Source organism: Chrysoperla carnea, chromosome 1 (assembly GCF_905475395.1).
Source record: "Chrysoperla carnea chromosome 1, inChrCarn1.1, whole genome shotgun sequence".
NCBI classification, from domain to species: domain Eukaryota; kingdom Metazoa; phylum Arthropoda; class Insecta; order Neuroptera; family Chrysopidae; genus Chrysoperla; species Chrysoperla carnea.
The window spans coordinates 29,063,224-29,090,994 of NC_058337.1; the positions used below are offsets into that span (position 1 = coordinate 29,063,224).

The window sequence follows — 27,771 nt, forward strand, 5'->3', positions numbered from 1 at the left end:
TATTTTCATTTTTTAAAACATTTCACTAACATAAATATTATTTACAATATATTATAAAAATTCTAGTGATGGCCATGTCCATGCCCATGTTCAGATGGAAATGCAGCATCATAAGCTTTTTCTGCAGCTACAGTTGCGACAGCTGCAATTAATCCCCATTTAAAACCACGGAATAATAAACCTCGTATTCTTTCACCATGTGTACCAAAATGTTGTGGATTAAATCGCCATACTTCGTTTCTAAGTAATAGACAAATTATCTCAATCATTACATTATTCATTTTGTAATTTTATAAGCTATTTGTATATATTCTATTTACCTTATCCACGGATCTCTAAGCCCTTTTGCGGCAAGTGCATCGCGCAATTGAACTAATTGAGGAGCATCTTCTACTTTATAAATTCTATAGTCTGGAACTTTATAAGGGGGTCCGTGGTGATGGTGATCTCCACCCATTTTATTTGAGCCTAAAATATTTACAGCTTATGTTAAAATTTCGATTTTCAATTATTTTTGTAAAAAACAAATGATAATCTAAACAAATAACAGTCTTCAATTTTCATTTCTAACCTAAATAAATTAAATATTTATAATTTTAATAATTATTACTTGTGTACATACTTTTATAAAATAATCTTGTTTCGAGGTTTATTCGAGTTCAATTATATAATTTGTCAAAATTTTATCAAAATATTCAATATAGTTAGTATTCGTTATTATTCTTCAAATTTTCTTCTTCGATAAAAGGTTCGTGCATGTGTTCGCAATGATAACCCGTAGAGGTAATAATGTGATATTGAGTATATTTCAATTTGGCTAGTACAGCAGAAAATAGTATATTTGGCTAGTACAGTAGCTAGTACAGAGTATTACAAAAAAAAAGTCCTCATATTTTAGTATTTTGGTAATTTAGCACCCATTATTATATATTTTTTTCTGCAGTTAGTAAGAGATAGATAATGTATGAGGGTGCCAAATTCACAGATGAGCCATGAGCGGACGTTATTTTATAATGCATATTTTTGAAGTTATACTTCATTACTTCATCTCTATAAGATACATATGCAGTTATATCTTTTTCTAGAAATAAAAAAATTTTCTGCTGTACAAGCCCATTGTCATCATATCCTGCAAAATTGAACAGAATAAAAAAAAAAACAAAAAAAACAGCGAATCGTTGGCCCCTAGAAATTCTTTCTTTATAGATAAAAATATACTATTTTTCTTTAATTCGAGGGAGGGATTAATTAGCGCACCAATTACATCTTCTTATATTATAACATTTAAAACTCCAAACACTTGCTTATTTTTCACAAATCTTAGAGAATCTCCTTCCCCTTGATGTAGGTTGTAATTAAAAATTACATGTTATTTTCAAGTTAAAGTTTGAAGATGTCATTGGAAAGTTTTGTGAGACTAAATTGTTTAGAAGATGGAACAAACCCAGTATCAAGATCTAAAAATTCAAAAACAAAAACATATTTGATATTCGATTAACTTCATTGTAATGTATATACAATGCAAACTTGCAACAAGCTTCACAGTTGTCATTAATATTTCTATTTACATATCTTGATGTTGTGTTCATTAGATGAAAAGGAAAAAATAATTATTTTACACTTTGTAATGAATTATAACAATAATTCAAAAATAAATCGAAGAAATTTTATACAGATATTGTGATTTTAATTTTAAAATTTATTCATTTTTAAACAATGATTGTGTTTTGTGCAGTTTTTTAATTAATTTTTATTCAATTTAAATTAAATCAAAAGAAAAAAAATATGTATTAAACAAAAGGCTAAGAAAAAATAAAAAGTTTTCAATTAAAAAAATATAAGTGTGTATTTTTTTTCGGGCGTGTAAATAATAATTTAAAAAATGACTAGTACTAAATATAATTCACAAAAAATTATTTACTATGATAAATGGAAACAAATAAATTTTTTTGCATTTTGGGGTATAATTTTCCTAATATTTTTATCAAATTGTGTACATTTCACAAATTGTGAGAATTTACATCAATCAGGTGTAAATAAAAGTAACAATATACATAAAGAACAAAGTTTTGGTACGAGCGAATTATTAGATTTGGATGATGGTACTGGAGTTGGTAAGGATTTTTTTGAACGCAAGATAATGGCATGAGTTTAAATAGTTCCAACATCTACTGGCTTGTTAATTTAAAAAAAATAAAAGGCATGTTGTTTATTTTTGGGGCTGCATTTTTATAAATATATTTTAGCATTGTTGCTTGAACTTAAATTTGAGAATGCTTTTAAACTTTGGTAATAAATCTACCAATGTTACAAACAATTTTTCAGCATGAAGGATACAGGCAAATTGCTTGAGCATAATTTAATGTACCTACTGATATATTATGATTCCGGCCGGAATTCTTAATTAGGTGATCCTTAAATTTATGCATGTTTCAAAAATAAAAACAGTAGTCAGTTATAAGATCTTTAAATTCATAATTAAAAATTGATTGAATTTGATAAATTTAGGATTAATTCAACCTTCAGTTAAGCAAGATTGTATCTTTTTGTTTCGCGCCTAATGGATGGTAAAGACAGGCAAATGCCATTATTTCATAAAAATAAATCAATTGTATCCGTAAAATGAGTATTTGTTACTTTAGAATTTACTAAATCGTTAGTTGCTAAAGAAGGCAAATTGCGCCTTTCATTAACCAATATGAATCTTCATTTGAGTCCAACAATACGCTAAAAAAATAATAAACCGGTATACATACTTCTCATAAATAATGAGAAATAAATCTAAAGAATTAGGTAGTACTTTTGAATTCGAAAAAAAAAAAATTGGGTGCTCCAATGCTTCTCAATCTTATTAGAACCGGCGGTCCCTAAAGACCACCCCTTGCATTCGCGATTTAACCCACTCTAGCTTGCATTCAATAATAATCTTTATAAAATACTGCACGAAAAATAATGTATGTACGACTTTTCCGAGGGCTCCGTTGCAAATGGTAAACGCAGAATGTTTAAAATTCAAAATAGATTAAAATCTCTTGAAATATCTAGATGGAAAAATTAAATTTAATATCTCGCAAATGGGTTTGTAAAATTTATATAATCGGGATTCCCTCTCCTTCGAATGAACATACCGTATTCGAAATAATTGAATATTTGGAGTGCCGGTTTCTTGAGTTTAACAGATTTTTGAATGCCGTCGTGGTTGGAAAATTAGAACGAGAGCATAAATTTTACAAATTTGTGGTCGTTCACTCAACGACGTAAACATCAGAACTGAACAAACGAATGGACAGTTTTGATAAAATTAAGGATTATTTTGTTTATCAGCTGAAGTTCCGAAATTTTAACCGGTTCCGTTCTTTACGATATTTTATATTTAAATTTACTATTTTCACGAAGTATCAACGGAGTATTGTAGGTGCTCTCGGGGGGTTTTGGAGTAGTTATGCTAGTGTTCTCCGTGAAGTGTTGTGAGTGTTCTGGCGGAGTTTTCGCATAATTTTCCCAGCGTTTTTTCGGAATATTCAATATTATTTTTACGATTTTTTCGATGAATCTCGGAAATGGTATGGGCTCCATAGTGCCACTTTAAAAATAATATTATTTCGATAATGGATGATTTTGATTTTGTTTATTGCGTGAACGATACTCTGCTCATACTTTGTGAGAACACCTGCAATACTCAATGAAACCCTGAAAAAAGGCGGTAGAAATCCCTTGTCGTAATTATACAGAAAACACCGCGTTTCCACCGGTAAACACCGTTTAAATTCCATCAATACTCTGAGTTTTTGACCAGATTTTATGAAATTTCGGTGATGGTACTTATTAATTATTTGCAAAAACTTAAATTATTAGGTAATTAAATGAATAATTTTATAATATCTGCATGTACAGGTTTTACTGTTGGTACATACATTAAACGATGTTCAAGTACTTTTGTTAATGAAATCATGCATAAAAAATAATTTTCTTAATGAGTATAAATTTATATGCAGTCCGTCAATCTTATTATGGTTAGTCATTTATTACCAAAGGTTAAATTTGTAAATATGTTTATTGAATGAACAAAAAAAAAAAAAAAATTAAATATGAGTATTTTTCAATAATTGAAAACTTTTGTTTACCCGACTATATTCGAAATAAAAAGAAGGGTTTTTAGTTATCATGTATGTATTTGTATACGGTTGTTCCCATACTGTGCTTAACTATTTAATGCATTTCGATGCATGTAGTGTAATTCAATTTGTCTCAAGGCGAACTTTAAATTATTTTTCCTCGCGAATCTCTATAATCGAGACTTCTAGTTCTTAGAAAATCATACTTTTTTTACATTTTTAACCCCCGAACTGAAAAAAGGGGGTGTTATAAGTTTGACGGCTATGTGTGTGTGTCTGCCTGTCTGTCTGTCTGTGGCTTCGTGGTGCCTAAACGGATGAACCAATTTTGATTTTTTTGGTTTTGTTTGAAAGGTATTTTAATGGAGAGTGTTCTTTGCTATGTTCCAAGCTTGAATTTAGGGTTCTGTACCCGAAAAAACTAAAAATTGGTGATGATCTTCCAAATCAGCTCAGTTTGGAAAAGGCTTTAAGGAAAAAGACAATTTAATGGAGAGTTTTATTAGATATGTTTCAAATGCGAGTTTAGGGTTCCGTACTCTAAAAATTTGTCTGGGGTTTTTAAAATTTTGTTTCATAAATTTTTATTTATAAGCGAATAAAGTTTTTTTATTAAAATGGCCAAAAAACCGGAGATTATGCTTCGAAACGAAGACAGAAAGAATATTGGAGATTCCTGCGGTCCAATATCGGAGATTTGGCAGCCCTACGAAAAAGTTATTGTAGCCCCTTGAACTTGCTTTTCCAGGTTTGACTGTATGTAATGTTATCATTTTTTGTCGCAGTCGGATTTTATTTTTTAAACAGTTCTTTTATTTTTATATCGATAAAAGTTATTGATAATATTCATATTTAATTTCATTAAAAGTTCAAAAGGTTTTGTTGTAATTATTTTACTAAAGTAAACATTGCATGCTTTTCAATTTTGTGTTTTTTTTATGGTGAAAATTAAAAAATATATATATAAATGTGGTTGTTTGGTGGTGGCGGTTTAAAAATTTATTTAAATAATTCAGTTCTCTGTGGACTGACTACTGAGTCATTCAACAATAATGTTAATGTAAATAAAATGAAATACAAGAGCAGTGCGGTTTTTTCCAAATATGAGGAGATATGAAAATTTGTTTCTGATATTTTAAGTTTATCGTTTGTAGCAGGGTCAGGTTAAATTTTATCATGTCCTTATAATGTATGACATAATAATTTTCATCGTTTTTTTTTTTTGGAAACTGTCAATGCTCCAAGATTTTTTGGTTACTTAAGATTAGATATTTGGTTACTTAAGTTCTGAAACGACAAGTTTCTTAACGTAAGGTTGCAGATCATTCACGAAATTGTAAACGAAACAAGTTAAAACAAACAATTGACTGAGTTAATTGTTGAAATACCATGTATAGACAGTGTTGATGATTCTATCACATTACACATATACCAATACATGTCACACATAAATAACTGATAATCCCATATTAATACATACTATATAAAATTTGCATCTAATGTGTGCCCTCGTGAGTAAACAGTGATATTTACAAAAAAATGTTTCAAACAAAAGTTGTTTATTTTTTTATAATGTACAATTATTTTTTTACATTTAAACTCTTGTTCTATCTCTAACAGTTTACAAGATGGGTCCTACGAATCCAAGACCTAATTGACCTATGTTGTTCGTTTACGAACTCGACCTCACTTTATATGTCCTTAGTGCGCTGTAAAAATTTCAGCTTGATATCTTTTTTCGATTTTGAGTTATCGTGTTCACAGACGGACGGGAGGACAACCGAAAATGGACTAATTAGATGTTTCTATGAACACTTATACCAAAATTTTGTTCGTAGCATCAATATTTTTAAGCATTACAAACTTGGGACTAAACTTAATATACCATATATATTTTCATATATACATGGTATAAAAATGTGCCCGAACACACATACAAATGTGTAGTGTAAAAGCTATCCAAGAATATTTTCAAGATCTCAGCGCTGCGGTAGTAAAAAAATGAACCTTTCGTCAGGTCATCCAGTTGATCATTTTCATTAAAAAAAAAAAGATTATATAGATCGATTATAGAATATTTATTCTGTAGAAATTTTGTATTATTGTGCTTAAAGCGTACTTTTGACAGCTGATTCCTTTTGTTATGTTAAAAGGATGATTATTTTTGATATGAGCATTGTTGCCGAGATTCCCACTTTAGCCATCCAAATTTCCATTCCTTTTTAAATTTTGTTTTGCCTTAGTAAATTCATGTAAAATAACATTTACCTGAATTATATTAAGCTACACAGCAATATTTATTCAAATGTATTTTATTTTATATTCAAAAAAATATTTTAACTGCCAAAACAAACCAAAAATAATTGATCCAAATATAGCCAATCTAAATTATTTAATTGTAGGTAATCACTGATAAATAGCACATAATTAACAACCAAATTAAGGCGGAACATTACATCTGTATAACATTCTATGTTTATAATGTGTCCTGTGCTCTTTTTGCAACAAAAACTGCAAACTAAGCATTTATCGTACAATCTGTGCTCTAGGGCGTATTTTTGGTCGCTGACATCAGATTCGCTTTCAGCAAACAAATACATGCTGAATGGCAATTTTAAGCTAAAATAAGCATTTAAAAAAAATTTTGGGCTGCATATACCTACTCCTCGCTGGGGCCCTATGCCCCCTATGACTAGATTAAGTTGGCTGAATGTTCCTTGTCTCCTAAAAACACGCTACAAAAAGTTTCATTAAAATCGGCGCTGTTTCTTTCACAACTTTTACTTTTTTTCAACAATAGACAAATTGAAGGATCTATTGAACGAATTTCATTTTTGCGTATACCAAAAAAGTTCTCAGAAACTAAAATTTAAAAGTTCTCGGAAACTTATTTTTAAAATTTAAAAGTTCTCAGAAACTGAAAAATGTTTAACCGCGTTATAGCCTCCTCCTCTCTTGCTCTCGCTTATCCTCCTTCAATAACACTCTAAATAAGGGTAGGGATTGTTTTACACTGTTAAAATATATGTACGGAATTCAATTTTTTTTATATTTTATAGTCTTGATTCATAGAGAGTATCAGAACAGGTAGCCATGAATAGACCTTTTCATTTCAATTTCGATTCATTTTTGTTTCGGACAGACAGTAATAAGTTGGACAAAGATACAAGATATTTGTTATTCATTTTATCATTTTTAACAAACTGTCCGAAACAATAGGTAATTACTTTTTAAAATGAAATGGTCTATTGTATATCATTCAAAATTTTACAGAAATCTTTAATTTATGGTTCAAATTGATACTCGTAGATGGCGTAGTGAAATGTCATAGACTAAATTTAATTTCTTTTTAAAAATTAATCTTTACAAAGTATAGTTCATGTGTTATTATGATGTATGAGCTATATTGATTTTTGTACAGTTTCATTCAAATCCATTCGCTAGTTTTTGCGTGAAAGCGTAACAAACACCCAAACAAACCAACATCTTTACTTTCATATTTATAATATACTAGCTTGACACTCACCCGCTTCACTGGGCTTAAAAGTAAAAACCACCGCTTTATAGCCTCCATCTCTTTTAATATCTTTTGATCTCACTTATCCCCCTTCCTAACACTTGAAGACATTGTTTTACGTAGCTAAAAGATATGCACAGTTTTCAATTTTTTAAATTGTTAAATAGTCATAATTGATTGAGTATATCAGAAAAGGTGGCCATGATTTGTTTGACATTTACTGTTTTAAATTTTTACAGAAATCTTTAATAGACCTTTTTCATGAAAAACAGAAGTGCTTTTTGTTAATTTTTATGAAAATATAGGTCGAGTAGAGCCTGTAACTTGAAAATTATGCATTTTTAAGAATAAAAACACTATGAAAAAAATTGTAAAAAAGTCACAATATTTGAAATAATTTAAAACGATTTGTTTTGGCTCCACCGCACACGTGATCTGTTACGTCAATTCGACAAGCAATGACAATAAAACAGTGTCAACAGTTAATATATCATTATTAACAACTTTAAATTACGTCACAAAGACATTCGTGTAACTTCGTGTGTTTCCGTATCGTTTTCGCCAATTTGAATTTTAATGATTTTCATTGTCTGTTTTCTCGGTCATATGGCTCCAAAAAAAAAATCCGGGAAAAAATTATCCCATTTATCAAGACATTTACTTTCATTTAAAAAAAAGAAAAAAATGTGAAAAAGGTCTATTTATGGTTCAAAATGATGATCATTCTGCTCCATCTGTGATCATTATTTTGAACCATAAATTAAAGATTTCTGTAAAAATTTAAAATAGTAAATGTCAGATTGAATTTAATTTTTTTTAAATATCTATATCTTTATAATTTGTAGCTCATGTGTTATTCTGATGTATGAGCTATATTGCTGTACAGTTTCATTAAAAAACCATTCGCTAGTTTTGGCGTGAAAGCGTAACAAACATACAAACAAACATCCTTACTTTCACATTTATAATATATAGGGATATTGATAGGGATAGGTGTGAGATTTAAAAGTTGAGGAGACTAATCTTTATTATACGCTCATGTGTACTATTTGTACGTGTATACATATAGTAATTTGTATGTGTGATTATATTACATTACAATGTTTATTCAATATAAACTGACCATAAGTATAAGACATTGAGTTTATAATTCTAAATAAAAATTATAATTACAATATTTATAATTTACTTTTATAATTATAATAACTTTTACGTATTTAAGGAAGTTGAATGACATAAACCTAACGGATGACTTTAAATAATTGAAATAGATCAAAATACAAAATTCTTTGTTTTTACTATGAACGTGGAAGAATAAAGTATTTTATTTATTTTAAGTTTTTAATAAGAGATAAATTAATTTTTTATCAATACTTAATAAAAAAACAATTGACTGAGTTAATTGTTAAAATACCATGTATAGAAAGTGTTGAATGTCAATGCTTGCATTACTTTGAATAAATTTGAAAAGTTTAAAGAACGAATACAATTATGACTCCATTTGTTTTGGTTTTTGAAAATCTTTTGTAAGATCAGTAGTTGATCACCAAAGTTTTGTCCTAATTTGCGCCCTCGCAATGATGTTTTCAAAGTTGTTAATTTTTTTTTATAGAGGGGAAACTTTTGTTATCTCTAACGGTTTACAAGATGGATCCTACGGACCCAACACCCAATTGACCTATGTTGCTCATTTACGAACTCAAATTTACTTTTTACGTTCTGAGCACGCTATAAAAATTTCAGCTTGATATTTTTTGTTTGTTTTTGAGTTCTTGTGCTGACAGATAGTCGGACAAACGGAAATGGATTAATTAGGTGATTTTATGAACACCTATTACCGTTAAAACACTTATTACCGTTAGTTTTTTACACGGGACTGTCCCGTGTCAAACAAGGGTAAACTTTGTCTGTTTGAAGAGGATTCTTGTTTTTTTACCGTGAAAAAAACACGTATGAAAATTAAAAAACAAATTTTATCAGTTAATCTGTATTTAACCAATAAAAAAGTAACCAGATCAAAAATTGCAAAGTTTGATGACGGACAACATGTACTGACATCAGATTTGAGCTAATTCTCCAAGTTGGTTAAATAGTCAATTTAGTTCCTAAAAGGTTAGAGGTAGAATAACACTTAGAAAGTTGATCCTCATAAAAAAAACTAACATTTTTTATTTAGAACATTTTTTCTAAAATAGTCAGCTTTCGGCGGAAATGCGACTTAAAATATATCATTATTGCATTTAATCGAAAGAAAACATGCTAGTTACGAAAAAATGCTTTAACCAAAAGTTGTCAAGAGCAATAGAGGTCATTTGGCCTTGATCTTGGCCTCGATCATCAAATGATCTTGAAAATTTACCTGAGCTTAACAGTAATTAACACAAACGAATTACTTGTATTGTCCTTGGTAACTTTTGTCTAAATTTTTTTTTCTAACGCTAGCGTATTTTCTTTCGATTGAATACAATAATGACATATTTTTAAGTCGGATTTCCTCCGAAAGCAAACGATTTTCGAAAAAATGTTATTTTTTTAATGAGGATCATCTTTCTAATTTAAAGTGTTAATCTATCTCTTACCTTTTAGGATCTAAATTGTCTATTAAATCAATCCGGAGCACTAAGTCTAATGTGGTGGCAGAACATGATATTCCTCATCGAACTCTGCAACCTTTGTTACAGTTATCTACAAAACGAACTATTAGCGGTAATAGATTAAAATAGTTCATCCTGTATACAAAGCGAGAATCTACTGATTTACTCGCTGACTGAACAGGTAAATAAAATTGTCATTGCAGTCAGTTGACCTCTTAGATTAAAAAGTGTTCCATAGAATGGTCCCCGACTATTCTCTGAGTACTCAACACTTGTTTTTATACCATGTATATATGAAATATACATAGTATATTAAGTTTAGTCCCAAGTTTGTAACGCTTAAAAATATTGATGCTAGGAAAAAATTTTGTCATAGGTGTTCATAAAATCATCTAATTAGTCCATTTTCGGTTGTCCGTCCGTCTATGGACACGATAACTCAAAAACGAAAAAAGATATCGAGCTGAAATTTTTACAGCGTACTCAGGACGTAAAAAGTGAGGTCAAGTTCGTAAATGAGCATCATAGGTCAATTGGGTCTTGTAAACCGTTAGAGATAGAACAAAAGTTTAAATATAAAAAATGTTCCTTATCAAAAATTAAACAACTTTTGTTTGAAACATTTTTTCGTAAACATCACTGTTTACCCGTGAGGGCGCCAATTAGGTGGAAATTTTATAATATGTACTATACTTGATTATCAGTTGTATGTATGTGTCACATGTTTGTATGTGTAATGTGATAAAGAAATCAACACTGACTATGCATGGTATTTCAACAATTAACTCAGTCAATTGTTTGTTTTCACTTGTTTATAATTAAAATTCTATGTAGGCAAAACCACGGGATATGTCTATGTAGTATGTATTAATTGAAAACAAAGGAAAATTTAAAGATTTTGTTGATTGATATATCCAGTTTATATCGAATAAATAATAAACTATATCTTGTTTGATTGATGAGACTAAAATTAGCATGAATTTAAAGAAACATTTTGAACCCACAAGTTTTCTTTTTAAAAGCACATAAAATTTATGATTGTAGAAAAACATGTTTTAATTTTTTTTATTTCTACTATAAATTAAATGCAATTTTTTACCTCTATCTACAGACTAGTGATGGGACGAATATTCGCATTCGCGAATATTCGCACATTTTTTGCATTCGCCAAAAACGATGCGAATATTTTATGAATGTTTTTGACAAAAAATCATCAAAGATTTAAAGAATAGATTTAAAATTGACCGTGATATGCCAATTTTAAAAGGGTACATTTTTTGACCATTCAATCAAATAAATAAGGATCCATCTTAATTAATTTAAATGCAAAAGTTATTCCTTATAAAAAGATAAACAACTTTTGTTGGAATGCATGTAAGCGATGGGAGCAAATCTTGGGTGTGAAAATATATTATGCTGACCTAAAAAAACAAACGCTACAAGTTAAATAAAATTTTATAAAAATACTAACAACATTTTTTCGAAACATTTTGGACAGGACAATTAAGCTTCCTGATAGAAGGATGTTTCTATAAAGTTTATTATATAGAGGCTACGTATTATTTTTCACCATATGCCTAAAAGATTTTTCTCTTATATACAATTTTTATAATCATAATTATCTTAAAACTTGCATTTAAAAAATTCCCGTATAATATTTTTAAATTCATATTATCATAAAAGTTGCATTTTAAAAACAATTTTATGATTTTTCTGATAGTAAAGTTTTTGAAATAAATGGAATTCATTTAATATCCCCAGGATGAATAAGATTAATTTATTTATATTATAAAAACTATATGTATTATTGTTGAAAGTATAAAACTTATATGTTTAACATCATCAAAATTTTCCATACCAAAGTATGCGTAAAATCGATACAAATATTTGAAAATTGTTACAGAAATTATTACTAATGGTAAAAATATTTCAGGATCTATTCGAGTTTTTTTCGTTGCTTTAAAATTCAAATATCTCGAAATATCTCAAAAAATATGCAAAACAAGAAAAAAAATTAAGCTTGATAAATTTGGAGAGCGCAAAATTTTCTAAAAAAATGACCCTTAGTGTTTGGACAAACATTAAAAAAAGCGTGAAGTGCTAGATTTCAATTATTGTAAATATTTTACTGACAGATATTGGTAAAAGACATAGTAAAATATCGTTAAAAGCATCCCACATTTTTTTACGGTAAAATAATTTTTTTCTTAACCACTCTCTATTTTTTTTTTTTTAACGAATCCGCAACTTTAAGAAACTATAGGGGGCACTTTAATGGTAGTTGAAGAGGGTATAAACATCTTTTCATGGTACAAACAAACAAAAAACATATAATTTATTTTATATGATTTCCAACTCTATAGTTCGTAAGTGAATTAGTGGAAATTCCCTCTTTATGTCATTTAATTATATGTTCTTAAGTAGGTAATGTTTATGCTCCTCCTCATTTCATATTTAAATCAGTAGAGATCAGGTCATTGTTTGAGTCACGAATAGAAATTATTTTCTACTTTTTAGTTCAGCTATTTACAAAAGCGTGTTTTTTTAAAACTAATTTTTAGTTCAATTCACTTTTAGTTCACTTCGTTTAGTTTAGTACACTATTCTTGAAATCGTTAATTCTGAAGATCCTGATCAGAATAATCAGACGAACTATTAAATTGTTATATTCTCACCATCCATTGATAAGTTTCAATTCAATTGGACGTTTTGAAGTGTGTGAAAATCACGTTAAAAGTTTCATTTACAAAGATACATATCAAGCGTGTTAAAAATAGTCTTGAATTTAAAATTGCCATGGCAACACTTCGATTCTATTGAAAAACTCAATTATTTATGCTTAAAATGAGCCCTAATAAAGTCTAAAAGGTCCTTTTTCTAACTAATTAGTGTAATTTACAAGCTTTTATTTAACTTGTAATGTATGTTCAGGTGGAGCCTTGCAAGTCAATGTTATAGCAGAAATCTTCAACCGATTGAGTTGAAATTTTGTATACGTACATGTTTAGTTTGGATGATAATGCATTTTTATGTTACTAAAGCATTACAGGAATACAGGAAATTTTTTTAACACAAAATCCCTATCCCTATCCCTATATATTATAAATGTGAAAGTAAGCATGTTTATTTGTTTGTTTGTTACGCTTTCACGCTAAAATTAGCGAATGGTTTTTAATGAAACTGTACAGCAATATAGCTCATATATCAGAATAACACATGAACTATAATTTATAAAGATATATTCAATCCCTATCCCTATTCCCTATATATTATAAATGTGAAAGTAAGCATGTTTGTTTGTTTGTTACGCTTTCACCCTAAAACTAGCGAATGGTTTTTAATGAAACTGTACCGCAATATAGCTCATACTTCAGAATAACACACGAGCTATAATTTATAAAGATATATTAAAAATAAATAAAAAATATAAAAAAATTTAATTTAATTTGACATTTACCATTTTTTAAATATTTACAGAAATCTTTAATTTGTGGTTCAAAATCATGTTTATAGATGAAGCAGGTCCATGATAATCATTTTGAACCATAAATTAAAGAATTCTGTAAAAATTTAAAATAGTAAATGTCAAACAAATCATGGCCAACTATTCTGATATACTCAATGAATTATGACTATTTTACATTTAATAAAATTCAAAACTGTGTATATCAAGAGAGGGTAGAGGCTATAAAGCGATGGTTTTTACTTTTAAGCTCAGTGAAGCGGGCGGGTATCAATCTAGTTTTACTATAATTTCAAACAGTTGTATCTCTGGTAAAAATCATCGAATTTCGAATCGCAATAGCTCGTTTGAAAACTGGTACTTTCTTGTTTTGGAATATATTGATCAAAAGAGAGAAACTAGAAAGTACAAGTTTTCAAACGAGCTATTGCGATTCGAAATTCGATGATTTTTCCCAGAGATAAAGCTGTTTCAAATTATGGCAAAATTTTGTGTTAAAAAAATTTTCCTTTAATACTTTGGTTCTGTACATACAACCAACATTTTTTTACTTTATAATCACGTGGCGACGCAACGCATGCCAGGCTCAGCTAATTTAAAATAAATTAATTCTATAATTTAATATTTGTTCTCATTATTTTGCATATTTCTCATGATTTAACAATATTTACATAGTTTAGTCGAAGGACATTAAATATTTTCTGCTGCAAATTAATTAATTTTAAAGAATTCTATATAAATTCAATATAATTAATTGATTTTCTAATATTTCGTTTGTTATGACGTTTGTATGTATGAAAACGGAAATAAATGTCTGTTTGGTGTTGTTTGGCGTCTAATTTTACAAGTACACGTTTCGTGAAAATATTAAATTGTATTTAAATTAATTTATGATTATCCATTTTAGACATTCACGGAAATATTTATGACTGACACTGCTGTGCTATATCCAGTTTTGTATTCATGATTAGTATATTATTGTATTTTATTAATCATGACTTAAAAGTGTGACGACTATTTGTAAACAATACATTTCTATGTTTAAATTAAATACAGAAAATTCAAATCTTATCTGTTTAACTATTATAGTAAAATGTTTATATAATTATTTATGAATATTAATTGGTAATAATAATTAATTATATAGGATTAATATAAAAATCTATATTTATTATTGCTAATAAAATAGTTTGAGACAAGGTTTTTCTTGTATAATTTTATCATATGTCTTATCGTTGAACGTACGATGAACAATAACAGATATCTTATTATATTAACTAGATTATTTGTAAGACGTCTTAGATGCCCGTTGAAAACTTGTTAATATAGTTAGGTTGCCCGGAGACAAGCTTGAAGCTGTTAAGAACAGCAAGAGGAAAATTTACTCATAGATGAATCAGTCTTCTCATGGCAAGAGTTGGGCAATGGCAGAGACATCGTTTCCTTCCCCTCTTCACTGTGACGGCTTTTGCACTAATCGTGATACACTGGTAGGTCCGTTAAGCATGCCTAGTGACCTGTGTCCTAGCCAGTGCCCTGTAATAGCTGCTTTCGCTTAATTCTTTGGAGTGAGATAATATGTTTGAAACTCTTACGATTGTACTCCGATTATATCTGCCTTGCAGTAACACAAGTGCGTTCCTTCCACCATCTTTCTTAATATTTCTTCATTCAAGAGCAGCTTGCAGTTTGGTAAATGAAACTCCCAACCTTCTAGTGACGCTTGTGTCCGACAGCCGTGTGGCATTTCTAGCAACTTCGACGGCCTCGCAATTACCCTTTGTGGAATGTCCCTTTGGTACCATTATCAAGTTTGACATTAATTTGTTCCGCCAGCTCATTTAAGGGCGTTTGCTCGATTAGTTCTATGTCATCAAATATCTTATTATATTAACTAGATTATTGTAAGGCGCTTAAGGCGTTGAAAAATTGTGAATATAACAAACGCTTGAATTTAAATGTACAGCGTGTCTACTTAAGTTGGCTATACATATATGCTATATAATACAATTACTATTGTTGACGATATTAACAACAGTTATCTTGTTCATTTTTGCCTCAACGTATCATCCTTCGCCTTCTATAAATATAATGGTTCTTTTACAAAATTATTTAAAAACACTCCTACATATCTCGGGAGTGATTTCTTGAAACGTTTCTCTTATTTACTGTTCTAAATTTCCAAACGACCATTAACATTCTTATCGAACTTTTTTAATTTTTTGACACCCTATACAGTGTACTTCTATGTCAAAACTGGATAGCTGAACATTAATATTTTCGAAAGCAGAGATTTTTATAAAGAATAATAATTTTTTTGTAAACCTTATAATAAAAAAGTTTTCCACATGTAGCCAACTTAACTAGACACACTGTATACACTCTGTGTCACAAAAATCACACGGATTTACATAGAGTATATGTACTAAAATATCTTTGTGACACAAAGTATACACCCTACAAAAATAAAAACGCTACACTCTTTGTTTCGTTTAAAATACACAATATTTGGAAAAGAGTTCATTTTAAGAGCAAATAAGTCAACTTAATGATCTGCTACTCCAATTTATTCTAAGACTCGAAGTTCTGTCATGGTAATCAGAAATACAACACAAGAATTCAACAAAGTTCAATGTTTGTTCAATTTTTTCATGCATTAAAAACGCATTATTGATCTTTTTTAGGCAGGAAACATTTCCTTTAAACTTCATTTTGTGTGGAAGTGTATATTAACTGATAATAGTTAAATTAGGTGGTAAATATCTTCAAACGGTAGACGATTAAATTATGTGATTATGTCTTAAATACTTTTAATTATACTTCTTGATTAAAGTAATTAATAATGATCGTGAGGTCATCATTTTAATTATTTTCAAGAATTAAAAGATTAGATCAAATTAAAAATATTATTATTTTAATAATTTAGGTTTTAAAGGTATTTTTAACTTCTTCCTGCTCGGTCGTTTCTTTAAAATTAATATAAGTAGGGTTGTCAACCATTCAAATTTGATCGAGAGAATTTTTTTTTATTAAAATTTTTATCTTTGCCACGAGTCTGTCTGCAAAGTTTCAGCTCTCTTTATGTATTTATTTGTATTAAACATTTTTTTTCCTTGATTGTTGCCACGAATCTACCTGAAGAGTTTCACCTAGATTGGATCGAGATTCTACTCTATATTTAACACGGTCTAAGCTGTTGATAAAACCTACTTATTTTTGTATTGATAATCACTTTTCGCATGCCTACATCCCTATATATTATAAATGTGAAAGTAAGGATGTTTGTTGGATTGTTTGTTACGCTTTCAAGCAAAAACTATCGAATTGATTTTCATAAATGGTACAACAATATAGCTCATATCATCTTACATTTTATTGCTCCACCTATGATCATCATTTTGAACCATAAATTAAATATTTATGTAAAAATGTAAAATAGTAAATGTCAAACAATCCATGGCCATCTTTTCTAATATACTCAATGAATTATGACTATTTTGCATTTAACATTTAAAACTGAGCATATCAAGTTAGTATAAAATAATTCATTTCTTTTTTCTTAGATTTCCCCTTTTGGGCTGATTTTTCAATGGGCAATTTTCTTATTCTTATAATATTTATATATACACCTTTTTTTTATCACGGAGATAACATTTATGAAGCATGCATTCCTTTCTCATAAGATAAATAGTTTATTGACAAAAACAGAAGTTTTGCAGTTTATTATTGACTTTTAGGATTTTGTACCAAAATATCTCAATTTAATCTGATATTTTCAAATCATCGTTATTACGGTAGACTGACGCTTTAACTATGATATCTCAATGGGGAAATGTTCCTATTTGGTTTTGAAAAATTCGACTTTATACGCCATTTTGAAACAGTTATTTTGAATTTGTTTAATACTTCTAATTAGGCCATTACTTCGATACCTGCTGGAATTTGGATAAAATTGCATGGATCATTTTTTATAAAAAATAATTGAAAGTTCCATATACTGGTTAAGTTACTACATTTGACTCTTGAGCAAATATTTAGGTTTTAATTAATTTAAAGAGTAGTTTTTGAATTCAATATTTTTTTATTCCAAGTTCGACAACAATTTGATGAAGATTTTTTATATAGACCAATAGATTTCATAAATATTTGCCGTTGGTAGGTTAGTTTTTTTATATTGAAGCCTACCTCACCCGCTAAAACCAAAAGCATGGAATAGAGTGGTCCCTATCTTGAAAAAATCTAAAATCCCGACGACTACAAAAGTTCGCTCTAAAAAGTATGAAACAAGAAAATATTATCATCTGAAATTATTATTATAAGTAAAATCGGCATTACAGTCGGGAGACCTCTGAGATTAGAAAGCTTTACAGAGAACGGTCCTTGGACTGTAATGACGAATTTACTTATAACAACAATTTCAGATGAAAGGGTTAGAGTTTTAATTTTTGAACTTTATTTCAAATTATTTTGGAGTTTTCTGCATGGTACTTTGATTTACATAAAGTCTTACAGTATTGTGAATAATTACAAATAAACTAAAACTTTATCTAAATCAAAGTACCATGTAGAAAACACGTATAAATTCAAATTTCTAATTTATTTACTGTCGTAGTAAATTATATATAAGACGATCAAGACGCTTTCAACGATACCTTCTTTGTCAAGCTATGATAAGTAGTTTAGAACTTATGAAGGAACAGATGAACACATACCCACATACATGAATACAATTTGTAATCGTATTAAAATATCTTTAATAAGTATAAACAAGTTTAGAATTTTCTGACACTAGATACCAATAGCGAGACAACAACATTAATGGATATATAGGGCAGGGTCTTTTACGCTAATGAAGAATTATAGTACTAAGTTAATGCATAAAAATTTGCGGGCAGTTCATTTTTTCGTAGTAAAAAATGAATGAAAATTGTCGGAGTCGGCTAGAAAAGGCTTGTTGGAGGTGCTTACTTTCACATTTATAATATATAGAGATAGATAATTTTTAACTTTAGTATATTGTCACCATAAGAAGAGCAGGGTGAGCACGAAATTGGGAATATCTCGGTTAATATTAGTTACTATATTTATCATAATTAAAATTGTAGAAAATAAATTTTACGGCGAATTTAATTATCAGCAAGTTATTGGTCAGTTCTTAAACGATCATACCCACAACACTTTTTTTTTGCAGTTGGGATAAAAAAATATTTTTTATACTCCTCAACAACTGGTCTTAAAAAAATATTTACTTTGAAACTTTGATACCATTAATAGAATTTTTTTTTTAAATGTTTTTTATTTAAATTTTTCTACGTAGTTTTAAAGTACGGAAACCTTGATGCTTGAGTTAAACACGTACATACTTGATCGATGTTTTTTATTTGCAATGATAAAAAAAATTTTTTTATGACACTTTGGTCAATATTTTTATGTAGAGATAAGAAAAATTTTGTGGTGAGACAAATAGACGTCTTGTTTGGAAAGTTTTACAATGCATAAGTTATTTTTAGTAACGTTTATTAATAATTTTAAAAAATTATTTTAAACTAGATTTTAGTGGCTTTGCGGTTATTTGCATACTTTGTTGCTTAGTCTATTTATTTACAATTGGTTTTATAGAGTATCTATTGATGATGATTATGATTTCTTATATACAGTGGGTCGCATTTAAGATGAAGGCACTATCATATTTTCGTTATTTATAGGAATATCGATTTGAAATTTTGCCCAGTCATACAGGGTAATGGGTCATATTTTATTAGATACTTAATTGAAATCTGAACAAATAGAATCGATTCTTAATATCTTGCCTATCGACGAGATGGTTAGAGACTGTTAGTTTTTTTTTTATACCCGTATACTGATTTTCATGACAAAATTCACATTTTTAATTTTTCATTATTTTGGTCCACACTGATTATTATTTACAAGTTTATTGAAATCAATATCAATACATAGTATAAAACAAATTCGCTTTCTCTGTCCCTATGTCCCTTTGTATGTTTAAATCTTTGAAACTACGCAACGGATTTTGATGCGGTGATAGGGGTTGAAAGGGATATGCTTCAAAAACTAAAAAAGTTGTGCATCGATTAAGCTAAAATATTGACACGATATACAACCAGCTTCAAAGATCTATTGTTTTTATCTACTTTTAACCTTCGGAGGGTAGAAAGGTGTAGCGAGAAAGTGGGAAGGAATTATCGAATATTTACAAATATACCTAAGTGGGGTATCAAATAAAAGAGCATGACGTGTACATTACAAAACTGTTATCCCACGCAAGGAAATGTGGAGGGAGGGGTGCAAGTGGGGATGTTGCTCAGCAAAGCGGCTAGTTCACAGCTAGTATTTGAATACATAACACTATTAAAGTATCAATTTATCCAGTTTATACATTTCATAGCACAATAGTTATAAAACTAGGGTTCTAATGATTTTTATAACTAGTGTGCTAATAAATGTAAAATCTGGACAAATTGATAAAAAAATAAACTTTTTCTAAGAATTTTTTTCAATATCTCTAACCATCTCTGACGCTAGGCAAAATATTAATAATCGATCCTATTTTTAACTTACCACTATAGAAAGTTATTGTATTGGATTCTATTTTCGAAATCGAAATTTTCAACATATCTTTACGTTTCATGGCTAGGACAAGACATTAACACTAATTTGGAGAAGAAGTATATGTGTGTGTGTGTGTGTACGTTCACGTACGTAAGTAGAAATTTTTCGTCGTCGATATCGCACGAACAAAAAATTATATCGACTTCTGCGAGGTATCGCTCGATGCGTATAAAGGCAATATGATTCGAAAAAAATTTCATAACATTCGGTCGTGCCGTTTCGAGTCGGGCGAGTTTTTCTTAAATTTAATCCTAATCGATATCGTGCGAACAAAAACTGATATCGACTTCGTTAAGGTGTCGACAGCGTATTAACGGTAATATGATCCGAAAAAAATTTCATAGCATTCGGTCGAGTCGGGCGAGATTTAAATTTTTTCCTGGCCGATATCGATCGAACAAAAAATGATATCGACTTTGTTGAGGAGTCGATCGAAGCATATTAACGGCAACATGACCCGAAAAAAATTTCATAACATTCCGACTGGACTCGATCGAGCTTTTATTTTTTTAAATTTTGTATATCGTTTTACTATGCTTATTCGTGTGGACTTTAAGGGTCGCACCAGATTCTATCCACGGCTTGTTCAATTTGTAGTAGGCTGAGTTTAAAGTTCAGATTTCGGTATCGAATATCGAAAAAAAAATGTAACCCATCACCCTGTATGACCGTGAAAAATTTCTCTCATCACGAAAAAGGGAGGTGTAAGCAAAAAAATATTATCTTCGGAAATTTTCAGGACGTTAGTTTAATATAAGTCGTAACTATTCAGTAAATAACAAAAATTAAAAACTTAATGTGATAGAAATATGTTGAAATTAGTTAAAATGAATTTAACTATATAGATTATTTTCTGTTCTATTATTTTCACTTACAAATATCATTCAATAATCACGTAATCAAGCTATTTTTAATTAGCGATAGTACACTAAAATATAAATTTTTATAAAATTATGTAGAGGTTATGACTTATTCCAATTACATATTAGGTATATTTATAATTTTATAAACAGACAGACGGTATACAACTTAAACATCTTCTTTTTATAGGTATTTTGTATACCGAAATTATAGGTTAGGACGCCAATTTTACGAACTTTAAATAAATAAATACAAAGGATTACTTTTGGTTGTAGATCTACTTGTATGTATTAACGAAGGTCTTTTGATATCGGTATATTATACTATTATAGTCGTCTAATTTCAATATCTAATTTCTAATAGCCCTAACATAAAATTTTATTACTTATAAAATTTTTACTTTTAGTTCTGCAATAAAAATATAAAAAAAATTTGTCATGGATAAATAAATTAATGTTTGTCCTTTTTGAATTACCTTTTTGGAAATTTTTATCACTTTATAAAATATTTACGTTTTTTTTATACCATGTCTATATATCAAGGTATACTAATTTTAATCCCAAGTTTGTAACGCTTAAAAATTTTGTAATACGAAAACATTTTGGTACCATGTCTATATATCAAGGTATACTAATTATACCATGCATATATGAAATATACATAGTATTATAAGTTTAGTCCCAAGTTTGTAACGCTTAAAAATAATGATGCTAGGAAAAAAATTTTGTCATAGGTGTTCACTAAATCACCTAATTAGTCCATTTCCGGTTGTCCGTCCGACCGTCCGTCTGTGGACACGATAACTCAAAAACGAAAAAAGATATCAAGCTGAAATTTTTATAGCGTACTCAGGACGTAAAAAGAGAGGTCAAGTTCGTAAATGAGCATCATAGGTCAATTGGGTCTTCAAGGCCATCAAGTTAAAAAGATAAATGAAAAACAAGTGAAAACAAACAATTGACTGAGTTAATTGTTGAAATACCATGTATAAACAGTGTTGATTACTCTATTACATGTCACACATACATAACTGATAAACCCATGTTAATACATACTATAAAATTTGCATTTTATGTGTCTCCTCGTGAGTCAACAGTGGTGTTTACAAAAAAACGTTTCTAACAAAAGTTGTTTATTTTTTTATACGGAACGTTTTTTACATTTAAACTTTTGTTCTATCTCTAAAGGCCCAATTGACCTATGTTGCTCATTTACGAACTCGACCTCACTTTTTACGTCCTGAGTGCGCTGTAAAAATTTCAGCTTGATATGTTTTTTGTTTTTGAGTTATCGTGTTGACAGGACAACCGAAAATGGACTAATTAGATGATTCCATGAACACCTATACCAAAATTTTTTTCGTAGCATCAATATTTCTAAGCGTTACAAATTTGGGACTAAACTTAATATGCATAATATATAGAAGCATGTTTTTAAAAAGCTTGACTATCAGGGACATTATACCTTAAATTAATTCTACATTTATTATATGAAATATGAGTTTCGCGAAACTTATTTGAATGTATGAATGATTACATTAATTTACGGTACCCGTTTTTATCACAACATGATGTGAGGTCGATTTATTAATAAATGCGGCGCTTTTAACTGATTTATATATAATTGGCGTCACTGATCTGTATTATACGAGTTATAATTATTATTTGTCATTATTTATGTCACGTGTAAAATACAAAAAAAAAATATTACTTCATCAATAAAATTTCAATTGATTCAATGTACAATTCATTGAGAAAAAAAAATTATTCGTGAGAAAAAAACAAAAGGAATTTTCAATTTAATAGGATTTATTAATTTAATTAAAACACTACTTGAGTATGCTATTTACACGTTGCTGGTAAAATAAATTTAAACAAATTATCATTTGACTAGACATATATTTCTTTTATCCAAAAGTTAGGGAAAAATTTTAAAATGAAAAAAAAACCCTATTGGTCCAATTTTTGCATACCCACCTCCCCCTCCACAGAAACAGTTAAATGACATTTTTTTGAATCAAATAAAAGTTACTCTACGTTCTATGGGTCATTTAACGTCAAAAAGGCTCATGATGATTTTTTCGTAAACTTCTTCATTTTCGAGATATTAACAATTTAATGTTTGGAAAAACTCCAAAAATATTTTAAAACCTGAAAAACGGGGCTCACAATTACATTTTTGAGCTCATCAAAATTCTAAAATAATGTTTGAACATCCTTTATAAAGTTCTGAAGAATTTTTGACGTTAAATGACCCATAGAACCTAGAGTAACTTTTACTTTATTGAAAAAAATGCCATTTAACTGTTTCTGTGGTGGGGGGGGGGGGGTATGCAAAAATTGGACCAATGGGGTTTCTGGCAAGATCCAGAATATTAATCTATAAGTGTTTGTGATCAAGAATCAATTGACAAAATGCGATACTAATATTTTGCACAGTCAACCCCATCCATAGCCTGCACTAATGTGCAAGATTTTGAACTTTAATTAATTATTTTGTGACTTATTGAGTATAATGACACCATTTTTTATACCCTGTATATACATAATATATATCAAGGTATACTAATTTTAGTCACAAGTTTATAGGGCTTAAAATTATTGATGATATGAACAAAATATTGGCATAGATGTTCATAAAATTAATTAGTCCATTTCCTTATGTCTGTTTGTCCATCTATCCGAGATCACGATAAATAAAAAACGAAAAGAGATATCATAGTGATATAAAAGTGAGTTTCAGTTTGTAAATTAGCAATATAGGTCAATTGGGTCATGGGTCCGTAAGACCCATCTTGTAAACCGTTCCTAAAAATTTTCATTATAAAAAAACAACTTTTGTTTGAAACAATTTTTCGTAAACAGTACTGTTTACCACCGGGTCGCAAAATTAGGACAAAACGTTGGTGTTCATTTTCTCCAAAATCATTTAAAAGATAGGGAGTTGAAAGTTTCCAGGAAGGTTCAACAAGTTATCTTGTGAAATATTTTCGAAAAAAATATAGAAGATACTTTCAAAAATTTGTGAAATTTTCCAAAACTAAAACAAATGGCGATAATTGTGTTGATTTTCAAAATTTTATAATTTATTAAAAATAATGCAAGCAATCACATTCAATACTTTCTATAAGGGTATTTCAACAATTAACTCAGTCGATTGTTTGTCTTCACCTGTTTATGTTTACTTTATATATGATTGAGTTCAATAATTTATTACAAAATTTCAATAAATTTTCGAATTACTTTTTTACAAATTTGAAATTATTTTAAATATATTTTCAAATTTCATAATATTAAAAAATAATTTTTTTTAATACAAATTTTATAATTATTAGAAACTAATCAGTTAAATTTCAAAAGCTCGCATATGCAGGTAGCTCAAGCATATGGGTATTTATCATTAAAAAAGTTTTTGCACAACAAAAAATATGTATCTTTCGAACTTGCTAGGGAATCAACTTTTCTAATCCATAGCAGCCATAGTTAACTCTTCTTAGGAAAAGTGAGTGTGTATACTTATTTTGAATCAGCTCTTACTGATTTCTTGAGTTTACTCTGTCTAGGAAGAGTCAACTCTAACCAACAATCAACTTTCCTGTAACATATGCATGCCGGACATATACGTAACACAATGTGTGAAAACACTGATAAAATGAAATGTTTATGGTAAAAACCAAAATGTTCTAAATTTGTTACATGTCCGCGTTCTATATGAAGGATTCTATAAGTACTTAGATTATTATTCGATTTGGATGATTGCATTTGATGTTGGTAGTGATATGTATAATAGTAAGCATTGCGCTCTTAAAATGTATGAACCCTCATGATTTAATAATTGAAATAAACATAAGTTGATATTACATTAGTACTAATCTGTAGAGTAGCTGTAGAGTATAATATTATGTGTACTAGACAATCATATCCTAATTACAGTTGCACTTGACTTTAACAATACAATTTATTCATCATCTAACCACCCTACCAAATACCAATACTTTTACCATTACCATTATACAACGCAACGTTATACAACTTCATGTCCAAATTCTTTACACCCAACACTCCAAACAAATTACACATTTGGCTTCTTAAACTTTCTGAAACGAGCAGTTTCTCAACGTTAAGTTGTAGAGGTTGCTAAGTTTTAAAAAGGATTTTTGGAAACTGTACTCTCACAAAACCTAGATTTCAACTTTTGATTCAAAACCATGACTACCAGTTATACTTTTCCCTTTCCTTGCTCTCCCTTATTCCCACTTTTGTTCACAATTTTAAGAGTTTAATTTTTTGGTGCGGTATTTGTTCTTTTTTTTTAAATAAAATTCAGCCTATGTTATTCGCTGATAATGCAGCTCTATAGGCGAAAGAATTTTTAAAATCGGTGCAGTAATTTTTAGTTTACACATTATAATGACTTTTATAAACAAAATATTGATACCTACATTATTTCAATTTTCGTACAGAATATATGTTATATGCAAGGTATATATGTAATATGCAAGGTATACTAAGTTTTGTCTCAAGTTTGTAATGCTTAAAAATATTGATGCTATGAACAAAATTTTGGTATAAGTAGGTGTTTATAAAATCACCTAATGAAGTAATATAAATGAAGTAATATAAATTATTAGAAATTTGCACATTTTGCACGAAAACTATCAGTCAGTTTGTTTTGGCAGTAATCCTTAAATATCTATCAAAACTTAATCACAAGATAGACATAAAAATTTTACATAAGTATGGCTTGAACAAAACGAACAAACATAAAAATTCTGCACGTACGTGATTTAAATAGAACTATAGAAATGTCCTATAAACACTAAAATCATGAACAACATCAATTCTCACTACTAGTCACTGAGGTCAAATCCATCTTGGTGGCGATTCAGCGATCATAATGCTAATTTTTGCTTTTTCGATCCAGACCACGCGGTGGCCCGGTAAAATTTTCAAAAACCCGGCGAAACCTTCTAAGCCCGGCACTGCCGGGTGGGGCCCGAGCAGGTGGCAACCCTAATTTCGGCATATGACAAGTAAAAATGTTTTGGTTAACTAAAATGGCGAAATATTCCATAGATTAACGATTTGTTAAACGTAGAATTTCTCGTAGAATAGATGCCAAAGGATCGCCTAGATTTTGCGATTTATCGATTGCAGGCTTTTTGCATTGAGTATATTTATCTTAAATCACAAATGTGAAAATAAATATCATTCATGGTACAAAATGTTAAAATAGCAACGCATTTAAAAATCCTTAATGGAACACCCATTATAACGCAGATTGTGTTTATAAAAAACACACAAAAGTTTGTTGGAAATATTTTTTCGCCCTGGTTATTAATATCGTATACTTCAAGGCGCAATTTCTCTATTTTCGCATTGAATTTCTTCCGTAACTATGTGATTCATTATCGTTTAAAATGGTTCAGCTAGTATTTAAATCCCATATATTCTATAGATATGACATTAAAAGTTTACTCGTAAATCATGTATTTGGAATGCAAAATTAGTTTATTACATATAAATGTTAAATTATTTAAAATAATTCAATAAACTTTAATTACTTTTACAAGTAATTAAAGTCGTTTAATTAAATCGGAACCATATGTGAGCAAAAATAATAATCTTTGAATTCGTACAAACAATAAAACTTATAAGCGTACAATATATTTTTTAATAAATTTATGTCATTTCTTCTGAAAATGTAATAAAACTCAAGAGATAAAAATGCGAAATACTCACATGAACTCTGGAATTTTCGGTTTCATTGTAAACTAAAAATTTTTTAAATAATTTGCGTAAAATTTTTTTTCTTCGTGGAGTTTCTTCTTAAATACATACTTAACAAGTTCACCTCAAAAGGGTTTAAAAAATTTTAATACTTTGCTAATAATAATTTTTTTAGTTAACCAAAAATGCATGATTTTTCATTTTTTATGCATTTTATTAACTTAAAAATTACTGGAGATAGACTTCCGGGAGTGGAAGTTTTTGATTGGAAATTTCCTTCTCTTTAAGAATCTTTTTTTTTAATTTCTTAAATAGTAAGTTTTACGAAATATTGGCGAAAAACGAAATACCTTTTTTACAATTTTAATTGAGTTAAAGGTCTTGAGCTTTGAAAGTCAACTGCTTGTTTTTGGGTTCCCCCAAGCTCATATTTCTAAACAACCCATATACTGTACAATATTCAAACTTAAGAGGGTATTACTTGAGCATTTTTAAGTTGAAAATATCTTAAATAAAATCGTGTAAAACTCTATAAGAGGGAGAAATGGCCGGTAAATGTAAAAAATCTTCGAGAGCAACAGAATAAGAATTCTGCAGAAAAAGATCAAATTACTTTAGTTAATAAATAATTATTTCGACAAATTTGATGAATTTGATGAATCAAATTTTTGAAAATTTAGGGGGGCTATGAAATGATGAAAGTGAATTTTTATGATGCGCGCACACACGGTGATGAGAAAACTACATTTTGAAGTTAGTTATAATTTTTTAACACAATAGACAAGGATAGAAAGATGGAAAATTAATTGTCATCTATGAACATAATAGAAAAAGCGTATATAGTCGAAAATCATTGATATTA

General features: G+C 29.0%; 2 protein-coding genes across 2 annotated transcripts in view; one reads left to right on the forward strand and one right to left on the reverse strand.

Annotated features, from left to right (window-relative positions):
- LOC123290903 (NADH dehydrogenase [ubiquinone] 1 beta subcomplex subunit 3) lies at positions 1–763 on the reverse strand. Its single transcript, XM_044871274.1, has 3 exons — positions 623–763; positions 321–468; positions 1–240 (listed from the first exon to the last, which is right to left on the reverse strand). Exons 2-3 carry the CDS (start codon positions 455–457, stop codon positions 63–65), a joined length of 315 nt encoding a protein of 104 aa, XP_044727209.1. The 5' UTR covers positions 458–468; positions 623–763; the 3' UTR covers positions 1–62.
- Positions 764–1,978: 1,215 nt separating this feature from the next.
- Positions 1,979–27,771, forward strand: part of LOC123298097 (prolow-density lipoprotein receptor-related protein 1-like) — a gene marked incomplete at its 5' end in the record, with an annotated part of 31,170 nt that continues 5,377 nt past the window's right edge. Inside the window, one exon of the mRNA XM_044880038.1 lies at positions 1,979–2,114. Within this exon, the coding sequence (XP_044735973.1) occupies positions 1,979–2,114 (136 nt within the window). The remainder of the gene's footprint in view (positions 2,115–27,771) is intronic.

Coding starts and splice junctions, on each gene's coding strand:
- LOC123290903 (XM_044871274.1), bottom strand. CDS start 457: ATGGGTGGAGATCACCATCACCACGGACCCCCTTATAAAGTTCCAGAC. Junction 241..320: donor CTTAGAGATCCGTGGATAAG/GTAAATAGAATA, acceptor TCTATTACTTAG/AAACGAAGTATGGCGATTTA.